Source organism: Aegilops tauschii, chromosome 3 (assembly GCF_002575655.3).
Source record: "Aegilops tauschii subsp. strangulata cultivar AL8/78 chromosome 3, Aet v6.0, whole genome shotgun sequence".
Classification (NCBI taxonomy): domain Eukaryota; kingdom Viridiplantae; phylum Streptophyta; class Magnoliopsida; order Poales; family Poaceae; genus Aegilops; species Aegilops tauschii.
The window spans coordinates 198,067,860-198,091,632 of record NC_053037.3 but is presented as its reverse complement, the minus strand read 5'-3'; the positions used below and the strand labels follow the sequence as shown (position 1 = coordinate 198,091,632).

At 45.3% G+C, this 23,773-nt stretch overlaps 1 protein-coding gene across 1 annotated transcript; it reads left to right on the top strand.

Annotated features, from left to right (window-relative positions):
* Nucleotides 1-11,992: 11,992 nt before the first annotated feature.
* On the top strand, nt 11,993-12,745 carry LOC109780177 (uncharacterized). The gene has a single exon (XM_040404642.3). It carries the CDS (start codon nt 12,023-12,025, stop codon nt 12,614-12,616), a length of 594 nt encoding a protein of 197 aa, XP_040260576.2. The 5' UTR covers nt 11,993-12,022; the 3' UTR covers nt 12,617-12,745.
* The last annotated feature ends 11,028 nt before the right edge of the window (nt 12,746-23,773 follow it).

Below are 23,773 nucleotides of genomic sequence, written 5' to 3'. Positions count from 1 at the left end.
CATGAAGGCTTTCAAGAATTCTAACATGTTCGACGGCCATCATGGACCATGAGGCGGTTCAGGTGGTGGTGGTTTTCATGGCCCGGGCGGCGGCTCAGGCGGTGGCAGCTTTCATGGCCAGGGCCCTCAAGGTAATCAAGGTAGTTATAATAAACAATCCGGCCAAGGAGGTCACCAACAGCAGCAATCCGGGTATCAGAGTAACCCGAAGCAACTGAATAGTTGGCAGTATCATGTGTTTACCACCAGTTTATGCAAATGGGATCAGAAGCTTCATAAGAGGGCTGTAAACGCCGTTGAGCCGGCAGTCCCTTGTTATCTGAGATGGTCTGAGCAGCCTATTATATGGAGTAGGGAGGATCACCCTCCCCGGGTTGACAATCCGGCGGATACAAATTTACAAAGGTGCTCATGGATGGGGGCAGCAGCATCAACATCCTCTATTATGAGACCTTTCGTCGCATGGGATTGACCGATAAACAGCTTAAGACATCTAACACTGTTTTTCATGGAGTGGTGCCCGGTAAGTCGGCATACCCAGTGGGTAAGATTGAGCTGGAAGTAGCCTTTGGTGATGAGCATGATTCCAGGGCTGAGAAGTTAACCTTTGAGGTAGTCAAAATCCGTAGCCCATACCACGCATTGTTTGGACTGCCGGCTTATGCAAAGTTCATGGCGCGGACGTGTTATGTTTACCTGCAGCTCAAAATGCCGGGTCATAAGGGCACCATCATAGTGCATGGGAGTCGAAAGATAGCCTTGGAATCTGAGGAAGGCAATGCTGCTTATGCTGAATCTGTTTGCACAACAGAGGAGTTGAAGTTCTACAAGGACAATGTTGACCCGGCAGACATGACATCTTTGAAAAAGCCAACCACAGAGCATGAGCCGGTGATGAAATTTAAGTCGGCTGATGAAACCAAGCTTGTTGATTTTGTTCTAGGCGATTCGTCTAAGTAGTTTAGCATCAGTGCCAATCTGGATCCCAAATAGGAAAGCGCGCTCATCGAGTTCATCCGTGAGAACCGGGACATCTTTGCATGGAAGCCTTCTGACATGCCGGGTGTACCGAGAGAACTCGCTGAGCACACTCTTAATATTGATCCAAAATTTAAGCCGGTCAAGCAGTTTCTTCGGCGGTTTAATGAGGAGAGGCATAAAGCTATTGGTGAGGAGGTGGCCCGGCTCTTGGCGACGGGTTTATTGTTGAAGTTTTTCACCCAGAGTGGTTGGCTAACCCAGTACTGGTGCTTAAAAAGAATGGTACCTGGCGTATGTGCATGGATTACACGGACTTAAACAAGGCTTGTCTGGCTGATCCTTTTGCTCTTCCCCGTATTGATCAAATCATTGATGCTACGGCTGGTTGCGAGCGTTTAAGCTTTTTGGATGCTTACTCGGGATATCATCAGATCAAAATGGCAGTTAAGGACCAGGAGAAGACGACTTTCATCACTCCGTTTGGAGCCTTCTGTTATGTGTCTATGCCTTTTGGGCTTAAGAGTGCCCAGGCGACTTATCGGCGATGTGTGCAGAACTGTCTCCACAATCAGATTGGGTGCAATGTTCATGCTTATGTGGATGACATTGTGGTGAAGTCCAGAGAGAAGGAGACCTTGATAGATGATCTGAAGGAAACCTTTGATAATCTCCGAGTCTACAAGATGATGCTTAACCCGACAAAGTGCGTTTTTGGAGTGCTAGCTGGCAAGCTTTTGGGTTTTCTGGTCTCTAACAGAGGCATTGAGGCTAACCCGGAGAATATTAAGGCAATCACCTCTTTGGCTAAGCCGGCATGTATCAATGACCTTCAGTGTCTGGCGGGTCGTATTGCTGCTTTAAGCCGGTTAGGTGAGAAGGCCATACCACTGTACCAGATGATGAAGAAGATGGACAACTTCGTCTGGAGTGATGCTGCTAACGCTGCCTTTGAAGATTTGAAGAAGCAGTTATCTGAGCCGCCGGTCCTTGATGCCCCTATTGATAGGGAGCCCTTATTGCTGTATGTGGCTGCTAACGCACGTGCCGTCAGCGTGGCCATTGTGGTGGAGCGCAAGGAGGCTGGCAAGGAGCATCCGGTTCAACGGCCGGTTTACTACATCAGTGAGGTGCTTATTGAGTCCAAGCAAAGGTATCCACATTGTAAGTAACTTGTTTATGGGGTGCTCATGGCAAGCCGGAAGATTAAGCAATACTTCCAGGGTCACCCCATCACTGTGGTAAGTTCTGCTCCTCTGGGCGATATCATTCAAAATAGAGAAGCCACAGGACGAGTCGCCAAGTGGGCCATTGAACTTGGGCCTCATGTTATAAAGTATGTACCATGCACTGCTATTAAATCTCAAGCACTGGTAGACTTCATCAACGATTGGACAGAGCTGCAGATGCCTAAAGAAAAATCGGATAACACATATTGGACTATTCATTTTGATGGATCTAGGCAATTGGAAGGCTCGGGGGCTGGAGTTGTATTAGCTTCCCCTCGAGGTGACAAATTTTGTTATGTGCTCTGGTTGATGTTTCCCTGTGCTAACAATGCAGTTGAGTATGAGGCCTTGGTCCATGGTCTTCGGATGGCTAAGGAGATGAACCTAAGCTGGGTAAGATGCTTTGGCGACTCAGATTTGCTGGCTCAACAAGTATCACGCAAGTGGGATTCCAAGGATCCTCTCATGGCGGCTTATCGCCGTGAAGTTGATGCAATTGTCGGACACTTCAAAGGTTACCAGGTGGAACAGATTGATCGTAGAAAGAACGAGGCAGCCGATACTTTAAGCCGGCTGGGGTCTTAGCGTAAGCCGGTGCCTCCTAACACTTTCTTAGATGTTTTGCATAATCCTTCTATCAAGTTGCCTATAGAAGAAGACTTGGCTGTTCCTGACCCGGAAGCACAACTGGTGGCGGCTCTTCATGTTATCCCAGATTGGACAGTGCCATATTTGGCTTACATGACCCGGGGCGAATTGCCGGAGGACGAAACCTTGGCTAGGCAGATAACCCGGCGGTCTAAGTCAATGACGATTGTCAATGGGGAGTTACATTATCGCATTGTTACTGGGGCATTTCAACGATGTGTTTCTCCTGAGGAGGGTCAAGAAATTCTTCGTGAGATTCATGAAGGTGGTTGTGGCCATCATGACGGGTCAAAATCCCTTGTGGCCAAGGCTTTTCGTCATGGATTTTATTGGCTGACGGCTCATGCTGATGTGGAAGATTTGGTTAGTAAATGTGACGGTTGTCAGAAGTTCTCACGACGGCTCATGTGCCGGCTCAAGAATTGAGGATGATTCCAATTACTTGGCCTTTTGCAGTCTGGGGGCTTGATATGGTTGGGCCTTTCAAAAGGTCCAAAGATAAAAAGACACACCTTCTGGTGGCGGTTGATAAGTTCACGAAGTGGGTTGAGGTAGAGCCGGTCAGTAAGTGTGATGTAGCCACAACGGTTCAATTCATGAAGAAGGTGATCTTTCGTTTTGGTTTTCCACACAACATCATAACTGACAATGGTACTAATCTGTCCAAGGGTGCCATGGAAGAGTTCAGTCAACGTTAGCATATCCGGCTCGATGTTTCATCAGTAGCTCACCCTCAATCCAATGGTCAAGCTGAAAGAGCCAATCAAGATATCTTGAAAGGCATAAAACCCCGGCTCATGGTCCCATTACAGCGGACGCCGGGTTGTTGGGTGGAGGAGTTGCCTTCTGTGATCTGGAGCATCAATACTACACCTAACAGATTTATGGGTTATACGCCTTTCTTCATGGTTTACGGAGCAGAGGCGGTTCTACCGAGTGACATCCGTCATGATTCGCCCCGAGTGGCGGCTTATGTTGAAGCTAATAATGAACAAGCTCATCAGGATGCACTTGACCTATTGGATGAGAAGCGTGACTTAGCGGCAGCCCGCTCGGCGATTTAGCAGCAGGACCTATGCCGTTATCACAGCCGCCGGGTTAAGTCGAGAACCTTTCAAGAAGGTGACTTGGTGCTCTGGCTCATCCAGGATCAGTCCGATATGCACAAGCTATCCCCACCTTTGGAAGGACCCTTTGTGGTCAACAGGAACCTGAACAACGGGTCATACTACCTTATCGATGTTGAGAGCACAAAGACTCACGTAAGTCAGAGGAGGAGACCCGCCGGCCATGGAACATTGCTCATCTTCGGCCTTACTACACTTGAGCCACCGGCTCTCGTGATGTACATATTATGAAATGTATATATTATGATAAGTAATAAAGCAGGACCTCTGTCCTTTTCATCATCAATGATCATATTTTCTTGTTATTTTAAAGATAAACGACCAGTTGGGGGCTGATCGTATTCGAATCCAGCTTAACTCTCTTGGTCCGGCTCATGATCGTATTCGAATCTAGCCGTTACACCTCATGGTCACTAGGGGGCTTCCTGTTCAAACATAGGTCATATTCGAACCAAAGAGAACATAGCTGTCGATACCCTTTTGATCGGCACACTGCCAAACTCACTAGGGGGCTTCTTGATCGTATCCGAATCATAGCTCAACCCCTTTTGGGTCCGAAGTTGATCGTATTCGAATCAGCATCGTTAAAAAACTCTCAAGGTCATTTGGGGGCTTCCTGTTCAAACATAGGTCGTATTCGAACCAAAGAGAAAATAGTTGCCGGTACCCTCTTGATCGGCGCAGCACCAAAGCCACTGGGGGCTACATGGTCGTATTCGAATCCTAGCTTAACCCCTTTGGAACGGTTTACTGATCGTATTCGAATCAGAAGCCTCAATTTTTTTTTTGATTTTTTTTGCAAACAGTTTCTTTTTGAGTTTTTGTCTTGAGACTTCTTTTTGATCCTGTTGGAAGCGTCTAATGAGTGGCTTCTATTTAACCCGGCTTGGCCTTAGTCAATAAGTCATCAGCATATAACAATAATCATATGTGTGGAAGTACCAGCTTCTACAAGATTGGGTTGTCACCCTTACTGTTTGGGTCACATAAACCGACAGTATAAATCAAAGGATCACAGGTATGATATTATGGTTATATTTCAAAGCTATAAATGATAACCGGTTTATCTATGACTCTTTTGCATATTCCGGGTTCTATGTAAGATATATGACCCGCCCTGCGGTAAACCGCCAAGGGTCTTGTGATTTATTTCTGTATGCAGGACAGTGTAAAAGTTTTCGTAAGCATAAGGAAAACAAATGATAAGCATAATAGGGATGAATATAAGATGGCGGCTTAACAATATTGAGCACCAAACACGTGCACGAAGGCACGGCAAAACCACATTATGTCTACTCTATTACATGACTCCCCGAGTCCAAATGATTAACATTGTTTTACAGCAAAGCATAAATATGAGCCGCCCGACGGATCAATTGCGTGGTTGGCCTGAAGCTTCCGGATCATCCCTTTCCGCTCCTCCATCCTGTTCCCTATCCTGGAAGGTTGATGATGACCAGTCAATGCCATTCAAAGCTTCGAATTCAGCTTCATCATCAATTAATCCGGCCGGGTCAACTTCAGGGGCGAAGGTATGCTTACGAATTGGAGGGATCAGGCTGACCACTTCATAATGCGGCGTTGGAATCCTCCGGTTTTCAGCGTCATAACCCGGATGATACTTGGTAAGATCTGTGTCATTAGCAATCAGGGTGGCCACATGGCGTATTTCCTTAACACAAGTGGTGAAGTCCTCCTGTCCAAACAGTGTGCCGTCCTCTTTTAGGCTTGGATACCCGATGGCGATGTCGGCCGGGTCTAGCTCTGGTAGCCACGCCTTGGCCCAGCTTAATGCAGTTACGGCTTCGGCTCTCGTAGAAGATCGCCTTAGTTCATTAAACTGCTGAGGTAGCACAGCAAGCCGCTTTAATACATTTGACAGGAGGGTGGGAACTTCATTTGATAGGGCCACTGCGGCTAAGGCACGCTGAGACCTAGTGTAGAGTTGCTCCACCAGCGTATAAACCGCCTTTAGCTTTATCAGCATGCTTTGGTTAAGATTTGAGCTCCTGGGGCCTGCATTATAATGTCAGGTGAGTTGATGACAATTGATATGCTTCTTAGAAAGATTCATGTATCTAAACACTTGCAGAGCGACTTACCAAAGATTGCTGAGACCATCTGAGATATATGGCGTTTTAAACCGGATAATTCAGCGGTCGCTTCTGCAAGAGCCGCCTCTACATTCTCAGCCCGGTTGATCAAGGCGATCTTTTCATCAGCCCAGGCCTTTTTCTCCACCTCAAAGCCCTTTTTCAATTTTTCTTGTTCAGATACACTGAACTCGAATTTGGAGTTAGCTTTCTGGGTCTCAATCTCCTGTGCTTCCAGGCAATTCTTCAAGTCAGATATTTCCGATTCAAATTGACTAGTGGTGGCCTGTACAAATACCGGATCAAAAGGTCAGGATTATCATGCTGTAATATTAATTCTCGCGTCTTTTGCAAGCAATAACACTTGGAACTTGGGGGCTAATGTGTGCTGAAGAATTTTGTTTAAAGTGGAAGTTCATGACAGTAAGTCCCAGTCACTTTGCAAGCAAGAGTACTTGACACTTGGGGGCTAATTCATATTCCTATTAAAGCCTTTTTAAATAGTTTGTTTTGTGCAACCATATGAAGAGCCGGTTCAATCATACTGATTAAACCGCCCCTTGGGGACTACGGAGTAAGCCGGAGTTCTTCTGTATTTTAGTTCAACTATGTTACTAATATTGCTAAGTTTCTTTCTAAAGTCTACATCATATTCATCATAAGCAATAGACTTGGGGGCTGGCACGGTAAGGATAAATGAATATGGAGAAAAGGTTGTACCTCAAACTTCTGATACATTTGCTTCACCATATCAATTTCGGTGTCACGACTGTTGTGCACTTGGCTCATATAGCCAGAAAAGACTTCGCCAATGCTCATGTGAGTATAATTAGTGACGTCAAATTTAGCTTGGCGGCATTCCAGAAGTTCCTCCTTGGCAGAACACTTGGCCAGCACGGTTGGTCTCCCCGGTTCAACAAAGCTGGTCTTGGTGATTGCGACATCAGCGTCTTGAGGAGCATCCGTCCTGGCAGGGCTAGGGACTTCCGGGTTTTCAGAACCGTCGACAGCTTGCTCGACAGGCGGGTTAGCAGTGGGCGTTGGTATATCATGAGCTGGCTCAGGCGGCGGCTCATGAGTGGAGGTTTCAGGGGCGGCCGTTCCAGGTTCCGGCTCACTAAAGATCGGCTCTTCGGCCGGCTTGTTCTTCTTCGCCCTCTTCCTGGGCTTTGCTTGTCCACTGCATAAAATCAAAATGTCAGTACAAGTGTAGCAAATTGAAGTGAATACAGGATAAGCAGGTTATCATTACCCTGGAGAGGTTTTAAAAGCCGGAAAATTGGACTGCATGGATTCGCCGGAGGAAGGTGAAGTTTCCTGATAATTTGAGTCTGAAGAATTGAGTGGTTGACGAGTGAGACCCGCCAAATGATAAAAGGGATATAAGTCGGAGGTAACCTCGTTCCGACGCTTTCTTGGTGTATTGGGCAAGCCAGAGGAGAGTTCTGCATCTTTGCTGGTCCGGGTCTGCCTCCGGCTCTCATGAATCCGTCGCTTCGAAAGAAATTGAGGATCTTGGTAAGCTAAAGGATGTGAAAATCTTACTTTCCGGGTTACTCTTTGGACTTTCTGTCTTGGCAAAGGCTCGGAGTAGGAGGAAATGATAATTACCTCTTCAACCGCTGCATGACTCGCTCCTGTATCCTCCTGAGGATAATTAGTGTCAATAAGATAGTTAAAAAAGGAGCCTAGAGAATCAAGAGCTACCTCTGATTCAGAGGTTTCCTCTAGCCGAAGCATGTCTGAGGCGCTGGGTTTGTTTCCTTTCTTCCTGGCGGCGGCTCTCCTGGCGGCTTTCTTAGCTTTTCTGGCCTTCTTTGCAGCCTCATGATCATAGTTGGCTTTCCAAAACTCATCAGTGGCCTGTGAATTTCAACAAGAGTTTTGAGTAAAGGTAAAACCTCAAAGGTGAGAGTATAAAATAAAAATGCTTAAGTTACTAGCTTACCGCTGGCGCCGAGTTAGCTTTGCAGAAAGGGCTCAAACCTACTTTGCCACAGTCTTCCAGGCTCTCATTCAGGAGTGATTTTGTCCTATCATCAATGAAGTAATCAGGTAAATCGTCAGGGCTGTGCCGCAGAGGATCATTCTTCTGGCCTGTGTAGTCGCACATCAAACCAGGGCGGCGGCTCAATGGAATAACCCGCCAGGCAAGCCAAACCCGGACCAAATCAATGCCATTCAAGCCGTTCCCCAGAAGAGCCTTGACTTTGCTCATGGTGGGGGCAAGTTTCTAGTGTTCAGCAGCTGACAGCTTATCTGGTAGAGGATGAGTAGACTCGAGGCGGAGGGCGCGAAAGCCGGGCAGAGGGTTTTCACCAGCCGGAGAAGTATCTTGACAATAGAACCATGTCTGGTTCCAGTCTTTGGGGGGACTCGGTGGATCGGCATACGGAAAAATGCAGTCTCTCCTTCGCTGGATTGAGATCCCACCAAGCTCCAAGCTAGGCCCGTTGGCACGTTCATTCTGGCAGTTCAAATAAAATAATTCCCTGAAGAGCAGCAAGTTGGGTTCTTCTCCAAGGTACACCTCACAGAACACTTGAAAATTGCAAATGTTAGATACGGAGTTGGGACCGATATCTTGAGGTCAGAGGTCGAAAAAGTGCAGGACATCTCTGAAAAACATTGAGTCGGGTGGAGAAAAGCCCCGGTTCATGTGATCAGTAAAGACGATGACTTCCCCCTCTTTGGGTTGAGGTTTTTCCTCTGTTGGATCAGGAGCACAATAGGACATGACTTCCTTCTTTGGCAGATAGCCAGTCTTCAAAAAATCAGCAAGGGTGCTTTCTGTGACGATGGATTTGACCCAATTACATGTAACGGGTGATTTGGGCGCTTTCGGCGGCATTATAAAGATGGAAGCCTACACCAAAATAAAAATTTCTGGTTCAAATTTAAGCTGGAGAGAAATACTTCAAATCATATTCAAGATGGCGGCTTAAAAAGGGGCCTAATGTTATATGGCTAATTATGTCAGATTATTTAAGCCGCCATGAGCAGTTAAGTTATTTAAGCTGCCATGTGTGGTTGAAGTTAGCTATTGAGCATTTCAAATTAAAGCCGGTGGTATGAGCCGCCATGGCTAGGTGGATCTATCAAGATACAGGCATCGACTAAGTGTGCAAAAACAGGTTTCACAGATTGCAATTATTATTTTGGATCAACGGATGCTCAAAAAAGGAAAAATATCCTAGACCTAACAAACCAGTACAGAGGAGTTCATCAGTTCTAAAGAGGCCTTTGTACAAGAAAAGGGGATCTACTAGCGTCTGAAATGGATGTGAAACAACTACCGCGTGAGTTTAGTACTTCTTTTAGATCAAAAGAGGACGCAATGGAGAAACCATGGAGAATCCGTGATGAACAGCGAAGAACACAGAGGAACTCGCAAACCCTAATGCGGATCTGAGGTGTGGGAAGGCGAAGACTTACAGCTGCAGATCTACTGTGGAGGGTCGTCGCCGTTCTCTGGACCAGATCATGTGAAGCTCTTCGCCCTATTGATTAGGAATCTCGATCAGAAACCACCAGGCCATGTCTCCCGATAAAAGATGATCCCCACAATGTATGTTAGGCCTTGGCTTTATAAAATCTGATTGGATCCGCACTAGAGGATAAGAATACAGATAGGCTAACTAAGAAGATCTTCAAATTGTCTTACCTGAAAAGATGAGTTATTCAAAGGAATACCTGAAGAATAGAATAGAATAGAATAAACACATGGCACAACTGGGTGCTAGAATAGTAGTTGATAGAAGTTCTAGTCACTTAAAAAAATAACCACTACTTAACTTAATTAGATCGTAGAAGATAAGCAAGCAGGTTCGGCCAGTTAGTCCTATTTGAAGGCAAGAAGTTCGGGTAGTAAGGGCTAGGTTTATATAGGGGCTATATTTTTGATAAATAGATGGTCTTGCTCATTTCTCATCAAGGAATGGAGATTGGGTTGGTGTTTGGAAGGGGGATTCAGTAAACTGACCTTGGCCAACAAGCAGAAAAAGGACTGACGTCTTGGGGCGCGGTAGCGCGCGTACTCTTCTTCCGCGAGACTCCATCCAAATCCACCACTTACTTGTCGGTTGGTGTTCCATTCTGTTATCTTAGACTATGCTTCCTTCTTCAATTCCATTCTTCGTCTCCCTAGTCGAAGTCTTCTTGCTGGCCCAACCCAACATGCATTTTAGAGTGCCTTGCCCGGGCGATAGGCGCTCCGCCAGTCACGCATGATCGCCAGAGCCTTTCTTTGCTATGTAAATATAGGGCTGGAATAAGTGCAAGATCCTCAATAAAATGGATTAAGGTGGGCTTCGAATTTTTCATAATTTTTTCTATCTTTTCATCAAGTTCTTGTTTGATCTACCACTATTATCACAATATCCCTCCTTTTAGGGTTAATGCTATCAATGGTGAATCGATAATTCGCTATCCTTTTTTTAGAAGAGCTTTTTTGAATGGAAGAAAAGTAATGAAACCCGCGATGGCTACTGAATAACCTCCTTTGATTTTTTTTATAATAAACCCTTTGACCTTTTTCTTCGTTCGCCAAATCTTCTTCAGTTCTATCCAAGCTCGGTTTTGTCTGAATCTTTGTGGAAGAAGAAGCGGTTCGCCAGCCGCTACATCCAGGGATCCCAAAAAATCATTAAACCTAGCGGCTGCTTGCTCTTTGATCAGTGATTCACCGGCCACTAGATTGATGAAGAATCTCTCAAAAATCCGCTTTTTGATCAGTGATTCACCAGCCACTACATTCTTGGATCCCACCTTATTCTCAAACCTGGTGGCTCGCTTGATTGGTAGTCCTGTAAGCTCTTCTTGCATATAAATTTTGGGGGTACCAGGGCCTGCATCCACCAAGAACATTTCTTCCCTTAAGCGCAAGCGTAAAACTGAAGATTGTGAGGCGTTTCCACTACATTAGAAGAAACTAGAATTAGATCTTGGAAATGATCGACTCCAATAGATGCTCATCATAAGCTTTTTTCCTCCTATTCCTATTGATCAGAAGTATCCAGCAGTGCCACGCCAGTGTGACTTACGAAGCGCTACGGACGGGACGAAATCCGGCAGCCAGTTGCTGGCTCTAAATAACCAGCATAGCAAGAAGCTAAATTCTTCCATAACATAACATAACGGGGCGGGGTTGCGCGCGAGCCGAGTGACGTGGGTGCACAAGAGTCATAGATATGCCTGTAATTAGAAGGAAGAACCGCCATAAAAATCTTCCTCCTGTATTGTCTATAGTGGAACTATGAACAGGAGCTAGCAATCCGGACCGTATTGAAAAGGTTCCGAAGACACATCATGGAAGAGTCAAAATATTCATAAGCGAGGTCCAAGAATGAAGAAGGGGTAGAATTACTGAATGAATACGAGCTGTGGCTAATACCCGAGGCATAAAAGACGCATTTTCTACGGGATCCCGAAACCACCAGCCACCCTGACCTAATTCATGATGAGCCCACCAACTTCCTGGCGAGATGCCTACGGTTAAAAACAACCGACATGTCAAGATCCAAATTCGAATTGGTTCCTGGTCCTTGTCAGAGACCACCGTGTTCGCGTCGGCGGTCCAACAAAGAGGCGAAGTAGTGGTGTCTTTCTTTCCATTACGAACAACATGCTTCGCCTGCTTCCTCCCCGTGTCCATTAGCGCTCCTGTCCAGAGCGAATAGAAGGCGAAAAAGCGCCGCCGAAGCAGCATGAGCAGGCTTCTATTGCTACGCAACAATAGAGCAGGCGCACCGCCCACAAAATGTTTGAATGATCGGGTAAAGAGTGAGCTTCTTATATGGGATCCGACGCATCCAATAGAGCGAAGTAGTGTTCCATTCTTTTCGGCGGCATCCTTCCGCATTAGCGGCGAGTGGAGTGCCACAATCCCATTCATTATTTTTGATCTACATAACCAAAGCCCATAGCACTGGCGACATCTCCGGCATAAATGCAAGGAGGATTTATAGCTGATATAGGATCTTGTGGAACTGGATTTGATTCTGCAAGCGGTTCGGTACGAACGAAGAAATTTCGAACAAAAGGATCAGAACTCGCTGATAGGAAAGGAGAGAAAAACAAAGCAATGCCAAGAGCTCCGTCAATCTGCTGTTCATCGATAGACGAAGCTCTCTCTTTTTCATCTCGTGCCAGATGTAACAAAAGATTAGTCCTTTTTCCTTCTCGCGAACCACGGGAGCGCCCAACGCCTAGAAGAGCAAAGCTCATTTTCAAAACAGGGTCAAGCGATGCATTAAAAAGGGCTGGCTCGTTAAAAGGACGCTTACTTTGGGAACGAAGTTCGGAATCAACAAGGGTTCTCCGAACGAAGGGAGTGTACAACTGGGGCGCAACCCAACTTTTTTGTTGGAGAGATAGAATGGAGTTCTTCACGAAGTTCGAGACAAAGGAAAAAAAATCAAAGTTTCTCTATAGCCTCTTCGTTTTGAGACATTATGGCTTTGGGGTCGACCCCGGTAACAAAAAAGGAATCCATAAAAACATGGGATCCAACACCATGATAAAATACTACCCTCATGATTAGACCATGTCCCTGAGATTTGATAAAAAAAAGGTGCATTAGCGGTATATACGTTGTAATTAGATAAGTTCTTTGGAATATGACGGAACTAAAGACCAAGGAAAGGAACAAGAATGCACCAAAATGCAAGTGCTGCACCAAACGCTGGTGGTTGTTTCTTGTTGTAAGTGAATGCAATGAAAAGACCCGGAAATAACGAATAATGAGAAAATTCATTTATAGACATTTCGTGCTCATTTCCAAATTTATTCTTAGTTATTCCCATCATCTGGTAACCACAGGATGATCCCAATCTCCTTTTAGTAATAGATATTTTTGATATGTCTCAGTCTCGGCGGCAAGGAAGAGAAAAGGCATCGATTCGTTTATCAAGAAAGTGGACGAGCATGGCGGTCCCTATATCTCTGAGGGGTGTACCACTTTTTTTTCAAGTCAGCTTAAGAGGTTCAAAAGAGAAAGTCACTCTCCTTATTCTTGGCTAGTGGAATGGAAGCAAGACTCTTTCCTATCCACTTTGCCGAGGGGACAGAACTAAAAGATAACTCAAGCTAGACAGAAAGGTGCAAAAGTCCACAGTTTCTTAAGGATCCTGTAAGCAAGTAGGTTAAGATTGTCATTTAGCTTCAATTTCTTTAGGCTCACAAGCGGGTCCGCATGCAACAAAAGAAATTGTATTTTCCTACTACACCGACCTTGCCCTGAAAGGATAAGGAAATTGGATAAGAGCGAGAGCTAGACTGACTGTTGGTCCAATGCTAGTGGAGGATTCAGACTGAGGACCCCCTGTGGCGGCTACTCATAAGAAGATGAAGGATTGAAAGAGGACTAATCACCCATATGATTTGTGATCTTTTAATAGAAAGAAATTAAAAGCCTTCTCTCAGACTTAAAGGTAAATGAAAGCGGGATTTTTTCTCTCCTCTAAGCTTGCAGCAAGTCAAGTAATCTGAGAATGCTGCCCCCAATCCGTAGCTGAGGACGAACTCAACTCATAAGCTTTTTTGAACCAAGCACCTGTTGTAGAAATGAAAAACCACCCACTAGCAGAGGCTGGAACAACCCATAGAAGTGCAGGGGCTGCTTCAACCAGGCGTACCCGTATCCATTGATTTACCTCCTCTAGAGAGTATTGAACTTTGTGACAAATAGGTTATAGTTACACTCCTTAACTCCCTATTCGCAAGATATAAAAGATAGCTAGTAAGAAGACTTTCCCTTCTTTTCTAGGAGGGTGAGAACTTGAAAGACTGGCAGAGAAAAGGAAGAAAAGCGGCTAAGGCTATCTAAACGATTATTTCAAAGTTTACCAAGTTCGATCGTTCACGAGACAGGGGACTCTTTTAAATAAGACAGTGTATGGCTGCGAATAAGTCTATTCGGCAAATCATAGAGAAGGACTGGATATAAGCTATTCCCCGGTTCTTCATTGGATCCTTTTAGTTTAATATTACTTTTTGGAAGCAATCTCATAATAATATGTATTAGGGACAACATTTAGGATAGCAAAAGCTTTTTTGGAGCAAGAGGGATTACCTTCCAGATTCTTTTGTGATACCCTCTGTGTCGCCTTTTCCTGGATGGTCAGCCCAGTGTCCTGAATCCTTGAGCTCTTCCTCATGGCTTTGACTGGTGACTTACATTTCATCTTATTTGTTGCTCTCTTGGTCCTTGGATATGATGTCTTCTGCCACTCTCCTTGGTGGCTATTCTCCACCATCTCAGTCCCCTCTAAGGTCAGCTGAATCTGATCAGTGGCTGTCTCTGCCTAATCCACCAAGTTTGTACAAGACAAGATCTTTGTCTGTCACAGGTTCTCCTGCTGCTTCAAGTTGATCAGACTGGAATTTGATCCTGCGCAGATAATCTTGAGCAGTCTGGGATCCTTTCTTGATCGTTTGGATCTGAATACATAGCTCAATTATTTGAGCATTTGTCATACAGCCAAGACTTCCGTTTTTTCCAGGTTTTCTCCCTTTTCTACGAAGGTTTGCTGCTCCACCTGCACCAGTGAATTATTCTATTTTTCTCCTTTGGTTCAGTCTGTGGGGAAATCAGAATTCACCATTGAATCCTGTGGATCAGCTCCCTTACATAATAATATTTCACTGTATCAACTACGAGGGGAAAATCTGAAAGACAGAGGATAGAGAGTGAGAGAAAGAGTGTGAGACTTGCGCCGCTCTCCATTTCGAGGGGATTTCGACGATTCTGGGGTGATTGAACTATTTCTTTACCTATTCAATTTCTAACGAATCAAGATATCCTCTTTTTCCGGTATAAATAGTAGCTATCTGCTCTTCCACTGGGAGATGATTTGCCTGGGATTGTTCAAGCAATTCCCTTAATTGTCGACCCCTTGCCAATTGATTCTGACTTGTTTTATCGAGAGGAGAGGCGAATAATAGGCTTGTCACTCCGCGAATTGAGCTAGTTCCAATTTGGATTTGCCAGCTACTTGTTTCATGGCTTTAATTTGAGCCGCGGATCCTACTCTGGAAATAGAAATACCCACATTAATAGCGGGTCGAATTCCGGCATGGAATAGATCCGCAGATAAGAACATTTGCCCATCTGTAATGGAGATTACATTAGTAGGAATATAGGCGGAAACGTCTCCAGATTGAGTCTCAACTATTGGTAAAGTGGTCATACTTCCTTTGCCTAAAAGAGAATTTAATTTAGCGGCTCTTTCTAAAAGGCGTGAATACAAATAAAAAACATCCCCTGGATAAGCCTCACGGCCGGGAGGTCTTCTTAATAGAAGGGACATTTGGCGATAAGCTTGTGCCTGTTCGGAGAGATCATTGTAAATTATTAAAGTATGCCGTTCGCGGTACATAAAATACTCAGCCATGGCTGCTCCCGTATAAGGAGCGAGGTATTGTAATGTAGAAAGTGAATCCACCATTTCAGCTACTACAATAGTGTATTCCATGGCCCCCTCCTCATGGAAAGTAGTTACTACTTGAGCTACGGAGGATGCTCTTTGATCGATAGATACATAAACACATATTACACCTTGCCCTTTTTTATTGAGAATTGTATCTGTGGCTACCTCTGTTTTGCCAGTCTGTCTGTCCCCAATAATGAACTCTCGCTGACCGCGCCCTATAGGGATCATCGAATCGATAGCTATAAGCCCTATTTGAAGAGGTTCGTATACGGAATGCCTAGAAATTCTACTTGGAGCAGGAGATTCAATTAAGTGAGATTCGGAAGCTACAATTTCGCCTCTCCCATCAATAGGTTTAGCCAGAGCATTTATAACACGACCCAAGTTATATACGCTCACGGGTATCTGAGCAATTCTTCCTGTTGCTTTTACAAAACTTCCCTCTTGAGGCTAAACCATAGCTCTAACTGAGTCAAATTCCACAATTTCTAAGAACGATATGCTTTTTTTCATTTTCCACTGTGAAAGCTTCTCTCAATCCCTCCCTAGTCCTTTCTTTCCTGGGCACAGGCTTACCTGGTTGACCGCCCACATTCATTCATTGTTCGTTCTGTTGTGGAATCGAACCACAGAGCTAGCGCAATTGGGATTTAGAGTCCCATGCGTGAAACAAAAGAGGATTTTCAGTCCTCTGCTCTACAAGCCAGAACCTAGAAGGACACTTCACACCCGATTTGACACAGCTAGACTGGAAACACTGCTTGTCAAGAGCACAGACCCCAGCATAGAATACTTTTCTGAGTATGTTGGTAAGGTCCGGTCATCCGCTTCTGTGTTTGCACTTCTGCGTAACTAGGGGTGCAAGTCCAGTACAACGTACTTTCATAATTGAATCAAAAGCATCGATACATGAAAAATCTCTATATACGATATTTACGACACGGAATTTTGTTCTTTCAACATGATTCCTAAACAATTTTTTCATTGTAACTAACTCTCCGTTCTCTCCGTTCCACTTTGGTTTTTGACTAATAATTACCATGATGAATTTCTCTTACTACTTGGTTCCGCATTGGATTTTGGAAACTTTTGTTTAGAAAGTGGTGTCACAACTGTGGGGATCAAATGGATGGTTCAGGAAAGTCTAGTGAAGCGGCACGGTCTAATCATATAGATGACCATAGTGGTATGGTTCCATAGAAAACTACTGGAGGCCATTACCGCCATCGAAATGGTTTCCATGCTCCCTTCGATGATTTGACAATATCGCAGTATCAAGCTAGAACGGTTTCAATTTGTAGGACGGGAAAGAAACCTCATCCTTTGGTGCACACTAACCGATGAAGCTCAACCCTCTCTCGAACTGAGCTATTTCCGCTTTTTCGAACAAAAAGTTTGAGTAGTTCAGTGAAAAAACGGTCAAGCTTTCTTCCATCCTTCCTAGCTCCTCGAGCTTGCACCTGCTCGACGCCTTTTTCATTGTTCATTCTGAGGTGGATTCGAACCACTCTCTCCGTTTGGATTTCGAGTCCAAAAGGCTCGGCGAAACAGGATTTTCAGCCAGAACGGGATTTTTCCACTTCACACCCACACAATCGGGATTTGATGAAATAGCTACATTTTTTTCTTATTTGATTCGGATACTGTCAATCTACTATCCATCTTTCTCTTTAGTTTTCTCCTTTCTTTCTCCTCAACCTATCTCCATTGGATGGACATACGAAAGAATAATATCTAATCTCCCCATCGCGGTTAGGATCCCATGAACCAGGAGCCCCACCAACGGTTCCTCGATCTTCCTACCGGAGACATGGTCATGGCTTTCATTCATTAATTTCTTTCTTTGTTCTGTTGTGGAATCGAACCACTCAAAGGATTTAGAGTCCTTTTACCAACTAGTCAGAACCAACATTTCTCTGTTATATTCTGTTGTTTCTTTGTCAGCTAGCACAATTTGGATTTTGAGTCCAATGCGCTAACGCTTTCTTTAGTTTTCTTGCTTGATTTTTATATGATTTTTTGAGCAACTAGTGCGAGAGCCGTTGCGCGTTGGCGCATCCGTTTTCTTGCTCTTTCTCCGGGCTTTGACCATGTCTCCCAAACAATTTCAGTACATATGGCGCAAGACGATTCCACATATATATCGAGGTCGGAATGGGATCGGGTGTTTTCACGTCTCACCGTAGTGCCCGGTTTGTCTTGATTGGTGATTGATAAACAAGAAGGGTGGAAAAGTAGACAATCTACATGTTTATACCATTGAGGTCCTTAGTTTAGTCAAATAGGCGAGGGTATTTCCATCGCGAAGGATTCAATCCAGCCACAGGTTCCCCTACGACTACCTTGTTACGACTTCACCCTGTCGAAGCCCCACCGTGGTATGCGGCAATAACACCACCAAAGGCCTTTGTGGCACTAGTGGTACACAGAAGTCATGGGTGATCATTGGTCCGATGCTTCGGGCGAAACCAATTCCCAGGGTGTGACGGGCGGTGTGTACAGGGCCCGGGTACATATTCACCGCGGCATGCTTGTCACAGCCCCAGAATTGGTTGTAAATAGTTGCATTTGCATCCATGCATCATGTCTAAGTTTAAATGAATTTGAAATAGGGGTGATAAATCCCTAGCACCCAAAAGAACTCAACTAGGTTCAACTTAAAAACATTTTCAAGGAACCCAGAATGCCCTTTAGAAAAGTTCATGATTTTTGATACAGGTGAAAACCTCTGCCAAAAATGATGCACATATTTCTAGGCCATTTCTGGACATTTGAATTAAATCATTATGTATTTGAATTTGGGCATTTAATTGCTATAATTATTTTAAATGCTCAAATAATTCTGAAACTAAATGTGGGTTGTTGGAAATAATTCAAAAGGTCCCCACAATTTATTTTAGGATTTTTAGATGTGGTTTAGTATTATACTAAATAAAAAACAGAGTTAAAGCAATAGAAACTAGAACCTTAAATAGCAAAACAGAGAGAGGCAGAGAACTCACCCGTGCAACCCTCCTCGTGGCATAGGACTGTAGCTGAGGCCCAGCCCAGCAGGCAGCCGACGCACCAGTCGTCGTCTTCCTCTCACCAGTAGGATACCGAGCGCGTGGCCGACGCACGCGCTCTCTCCACGCGCCACCTCCTGCCTCCCTGCCTGCCTCATGCCCCCGAGGCTCTCTCCTAGCGCCACGGAGACGGCCACGAACACAACTCGCTCCCGATGGCCGAGCGAGCCCGTCGCCGCCGCTCGTCGCAGTCGCCGCCACAACCACGCCCGCGCCTCCACGTCATGGCCAAAAGCTCCGCCGTACTTTCCTACGCCTCCTCACCGAGAAAAGAGATGTCGGGCGCCCTGCAACGACGCCATCGCCATCGACTTCCACATCGGGAGCTGAACACCGCCGCGTTGATCCGCCGGCTATAGGACCTCCCCGAGCAAGCCGAGCCCCTCTTCGTGATCACTGTGAGCTCCGCCGCAGTTTCCCCCTTACCCCACGGCCTAGCGCTCATTGTAGCCGCCGTTTCCATGACGCCCGAACTCTGGCCGCCGCTTACCTCGCTGCTGCCATCACCATAGACCACCACAGCTCCCCCTGCTTGCTTCTTTAGATGCGCGCGAGCGTCAGCTCACCGTAGAGTCCAACCGCGGCTCAAACCGCGGCCTGTAGGCGAAACCCGAGCCGCTCCAGTGTGCCTCCGCCGCGTTTTTGGTCGCCGCCGGCGTAACTCCGGTGACGCTGACATGGCTCCATTAGTTTAGGCTAATCCAGCATTAGTTTAACCCTTAATTAACTCAACAGGACACTGACAGTGGGCCCTTTTGGCCCTGCTAATTTTAGTTATGTTTTAACTAAACCTTTTTAGCCTGTGCCACTGACGTGTGGACCCCGCACGTCAGGTTTGACCTGGATCCCGTCTGTTGACCTACTGAGGTTAGCATGACTTAGTGCTCACGCAGTAAATGTTTCTGGAGTTTAAAATAAATCAAAAATGATTTATTTATTTCAGAAATTACTCAAAACTTCTAAAATTCATAGTAATTCAACCGTAACTCCAAATGAAATAATCTATATATGAAAAATGATCGAAATAATCCAAAGAATCTGTTTATGTCATTTTCATGCATGTTAGAACAACTTTTGGCTACTGTTTAGGACAAATCAAATGAATGGCATTTAAATAACCATATGTGGAGTTTGAATTTGAACCTTGGGTTCAAACCAACCACACTTAATTGTGTTGCTAGTTGCATTAGGCCAAATCACATCATATTGCCATGTCATAATCATGCATCATAATTGTTGCATTGCATTGATTGTGTTCCTCCTTGTTTGCCGGTTTTGTGTCCCCTCTCAGTAGACGCGGTTCCGACGATGAGTTCGACGACACCGATGAAGAACTATACTATCTTCAGAAGTGCCAGGCAAGCAAAACCCCCTTGTTCATTCCTATACAATCCCACTCTCTCGCTCCTGCTCTCTCCTACTGCATTAGGACAACAACGATTCAACTGTTACATGTTGCGGTAGTTGAACCCCTTTTCCTCTGCATGACCTGTCATTGCCACAGTAAATAGATGAAACCCACTACCGTGAGTAGGACTTGTTTGAGCCCTGATGTGCCTACTCATTCATGCTTGTTTGTCATGCCTGCTACTGCTTATAGTTGAGTCAGGTCTGATTCATCGGGAATGAATTGGAATGTGGTGAACATGTCCTACCGTCGAGTGCTAAGTGTGTGAACATGATTTGGTAAAGGTAGTGGTGAGAGGCCATGTAGGAGTACATGGTGGGTTGTCTCATTGCAGCCGTCCTCAGGAACTGAGTTCTGTGTTTGTGATCCATGAACAGTTACTACCACACATTGGGCTCCGGGCGCTCCAAGCTCTCTCGACTTATTAATCAACCTGATCTCTGTCCAGGAGTTGCAACTAGTTTCTGGTGTTTGTAGGTAGTGTTAGTAGTCTACCAAGTGGCACCCGGTACAGGTGGGCTTGGGCCAGACTAGGCACCGTGGCCGGGTATGCCAAGAGCCGCCTGTTTGGTGGGCTTGGAACCCTGTACACATCGTTTGGGGCCGTGAGCGACACCCCGGCCGGATCTCCTTGCGGATGGAACCCGAATAGGCGATAAACATAGACGAGAGGCTTGTGTGGTTAGTCAGGTCATGGCCGACACCCTCGCTGGGCTTCCGCTTGAAGGTTGCCGAGTACATGTCGTGTAAATGGCGATAAGTGGTGAGAGCGTGTGTGAAGAAGTTCACCCCTGCAGGGTTAGCATCATCTATTCGAATAGCCCTGTCCGCGGTAAAGGACTTCTGGGTAGCCTATACAATTCATAGACAAGTGAATGTGGATACTCTAAAATGCGCAAGATAAGCATGAGTGCTATGGATAGCGTTCTCGTAGGGAGACGGGAGCGGATCCATAGTGGTGTATTGATATGGTGAATATGTGGACTCGTGTGCGCCACCTCAAAAGAGTTACTTGCAGTCATAGTTTAGGATAGCCACAGAGTCAAAGCTGGCTTGCTGCGGTCAAACTCCACCACCCCTTTGTTGATACCGATGCATATGTAGCTAGTTCTGATGTAAGTCTTGCTGGGTACATTTGTACTCACGTTTGCTTATTTTATGTTTTGCAGAGAGACTTCAGTCTCGCTAGTAGTTCTGCGTGGACTTCGACGTTTAGCTTGTTACCTTAGCTACGATCTTGTACCCTTGGGAGGGTCTTGTAGATAGTCAGGCTTCTCAACCTTTTTCATTTGTAGTTGTCTGTACTCAGACATGTTCATGCTTCCGCTTGATGCTTGTATGCTCTGTATGTTGGGTCATGAGACCCATGTTTGTAATACTTGGCTCCTCGGAGCCTCATGAATAAATCCTTTGAGTCATAGAGTCTTGTTGTGATGCCATGTTGTACTTGCACATATCGAGCATATTGTGTGTATGATTTTGAAATGCTTGGTATGTGTGGGATCCGGCAACCTAGTTGTCTACCCTTGGTAGCCTCTCTAATGGGGAAATGTAGTCCGGTGCTTCCACTGAGCCATGGTAGTCCGCTACAGCCCGGTTTACCAGAGTCCTGCTTGCCCAGTACTACTGCTCCAGAACACCTAGACTGGCCAGCATGTGATACACTTCGTTCCTGTGTCTGTCCCTTCAGGGAAATGTCACGCGATGACATCCAGAGTCCTGCTAGCCTGCTACAGCCCGGGTTCCCGGAGTCCTGTTAGCCCAGTTGCTACAGCCCGGATTCACACACTGACCGACATGCTCGATGTTGTTTCATGTATGCCTATCCCCGTAAGTTAGTGCCACTTTGGGTTCACGACTAGTCATGTCGGCCCGGGTTCTCTGTCATATGGATGCTAGCGACACTATCATATACGTGAGCCAAAAGGCGCAAATGGTCCCGGGTCCGGTAAGGTGGCACCCGTGGGAATACCGTGCGTGAGGCCGCAAAGTGATATGATGTGTTATATGCTAGATTGATGTGGCTTAGGATCGGGGTCCTGACAGCTTTGGTATCAGAGCCTGACTGCCTGTAGGATTACCAAGCCAAACTGGTCGAAGTCGAGTCTAGAAATGCTTTAGTTATATAAGGGAATTGATTGTGGAAGGGAACGTAAGGCTCTTTTTACTCCTTATACCTTATGCCCTTCTGATCCGAGTCATTCTATCTTTCCTGCGGGGTTAAGTAACTAGGCTTCTCATCTTTCTATCAGGATCACGTGTTACTAATCCATATAGGATTGATGGTTTCAAGCCCCAGTTCAGTTCCTACTACTTCCGTGTGTTGTTAGTTGATCTCAGAACCTCGATATTGTGATGTTAAGTGGTTATGCCTCCAATTTGCAGGATGTCCCAATCTTTTTGAGCATTTACACCATTATGCTGTCCGAGTCATCCCAGGTTTCGAAATAGTGTGATACATTTGCAACTCCCTTCTTTCCTTTTCCGATGTTCCTTTGGGGCTAGTTTAACCACACTAATCAGTGAGTTGAGGTACACCATTGCCTTGACATATATGTTGGAGCTAGTATTATGACCCTAGACACCCTAGAGAATCACCCACTAATCTAGCAATGTTTATATTCCTAGTGTGATGATTCTGGCCATCATTCTCGAAAGCATCTCGTGATGTTATTTAGTTGGTAGGTATTCCATTTCCGGGTTTTTGAACCCGAGATTCACCCTACCTACTTCTTGTTGATAGTGTTTGCTAGTTCCTTAGGACATTAGTAACCTTTGTGATAGTCCTCGAGGTCTGTGGCATTTTCCTCTTCCAAATACCATGAACTACTTATGGCAGAAGTTCCTCATTGAACCGAAAGATCACAACCAGAGTGCTCTTGATGAGTTCTCGATTCCATGTTGTGACTCTGCCAGTTCTACCTTTCTGCATGGGTTATCCGGAAGAAATATGTTGAACTCGTTCGACATACTAATCTATGCATCCACAACTCAGAAACATACATGTTCCTTTGAGTTGTCCTCTTTAGTTGTATTCCGCCCCTCGTGTATCAGTTGATAGTTAGGAGTATTTGTGCATCCTTGTTCATCGATGCCTTTTACTCTTATGGTCCGCCAAGCCATTCTACTCCGGAATGACTAGGAGAAACAAACTCCAATACCTCGTCCATTTCTGGGATTGGGTCAAAGTAGTTGTATTCCGCAGAACAAATGCCAATCCAGCTTTTGTTCTGTTCTACCTTGGAGTGTTACCATCTTTATGTCAAGAATTTCATGAGAATTGCACCACCTCTTATGGATTCTTGCCGCAGTGATACTTCTTGCCATCATTATTCATTCCTCGGTTTCCGTGTTATTGTAACCGGAATGCCGACAAGTGTACTGTGATGTGCGAAATCAATACTCCTAGCAACCCTGTTGCTTGGTAGTTAATGGACAACACTCTCATTCTTAGTGTGCTGGTTATTAAATCATCATCCTAAGATTGATCGTGCTACCTAGTCCTTATTTCTGGTGCACTCTTCGATCAATGAGTTAGGATTTTGTCAAACCCTTGCTCTTTTGATCATATCGTCTTGCCCTGAAAACCAAGGTTGTTCTCGAGTTTAATAACATATTGGTGGTTCGTGATTTTCTGATTATCTTCTCGGAGGTATCACCAGGTTGTCCCCTGACTGTCATGTTGAGATCGTGGTCAAATTGGTTTCTTGTAACCACCTCTTCTCCAAGAATCTGTGTTGGATACCCCTGAGCTAGTTGGTTAAGCTAAACAACAAACTTGGAGAGTTGGAAGA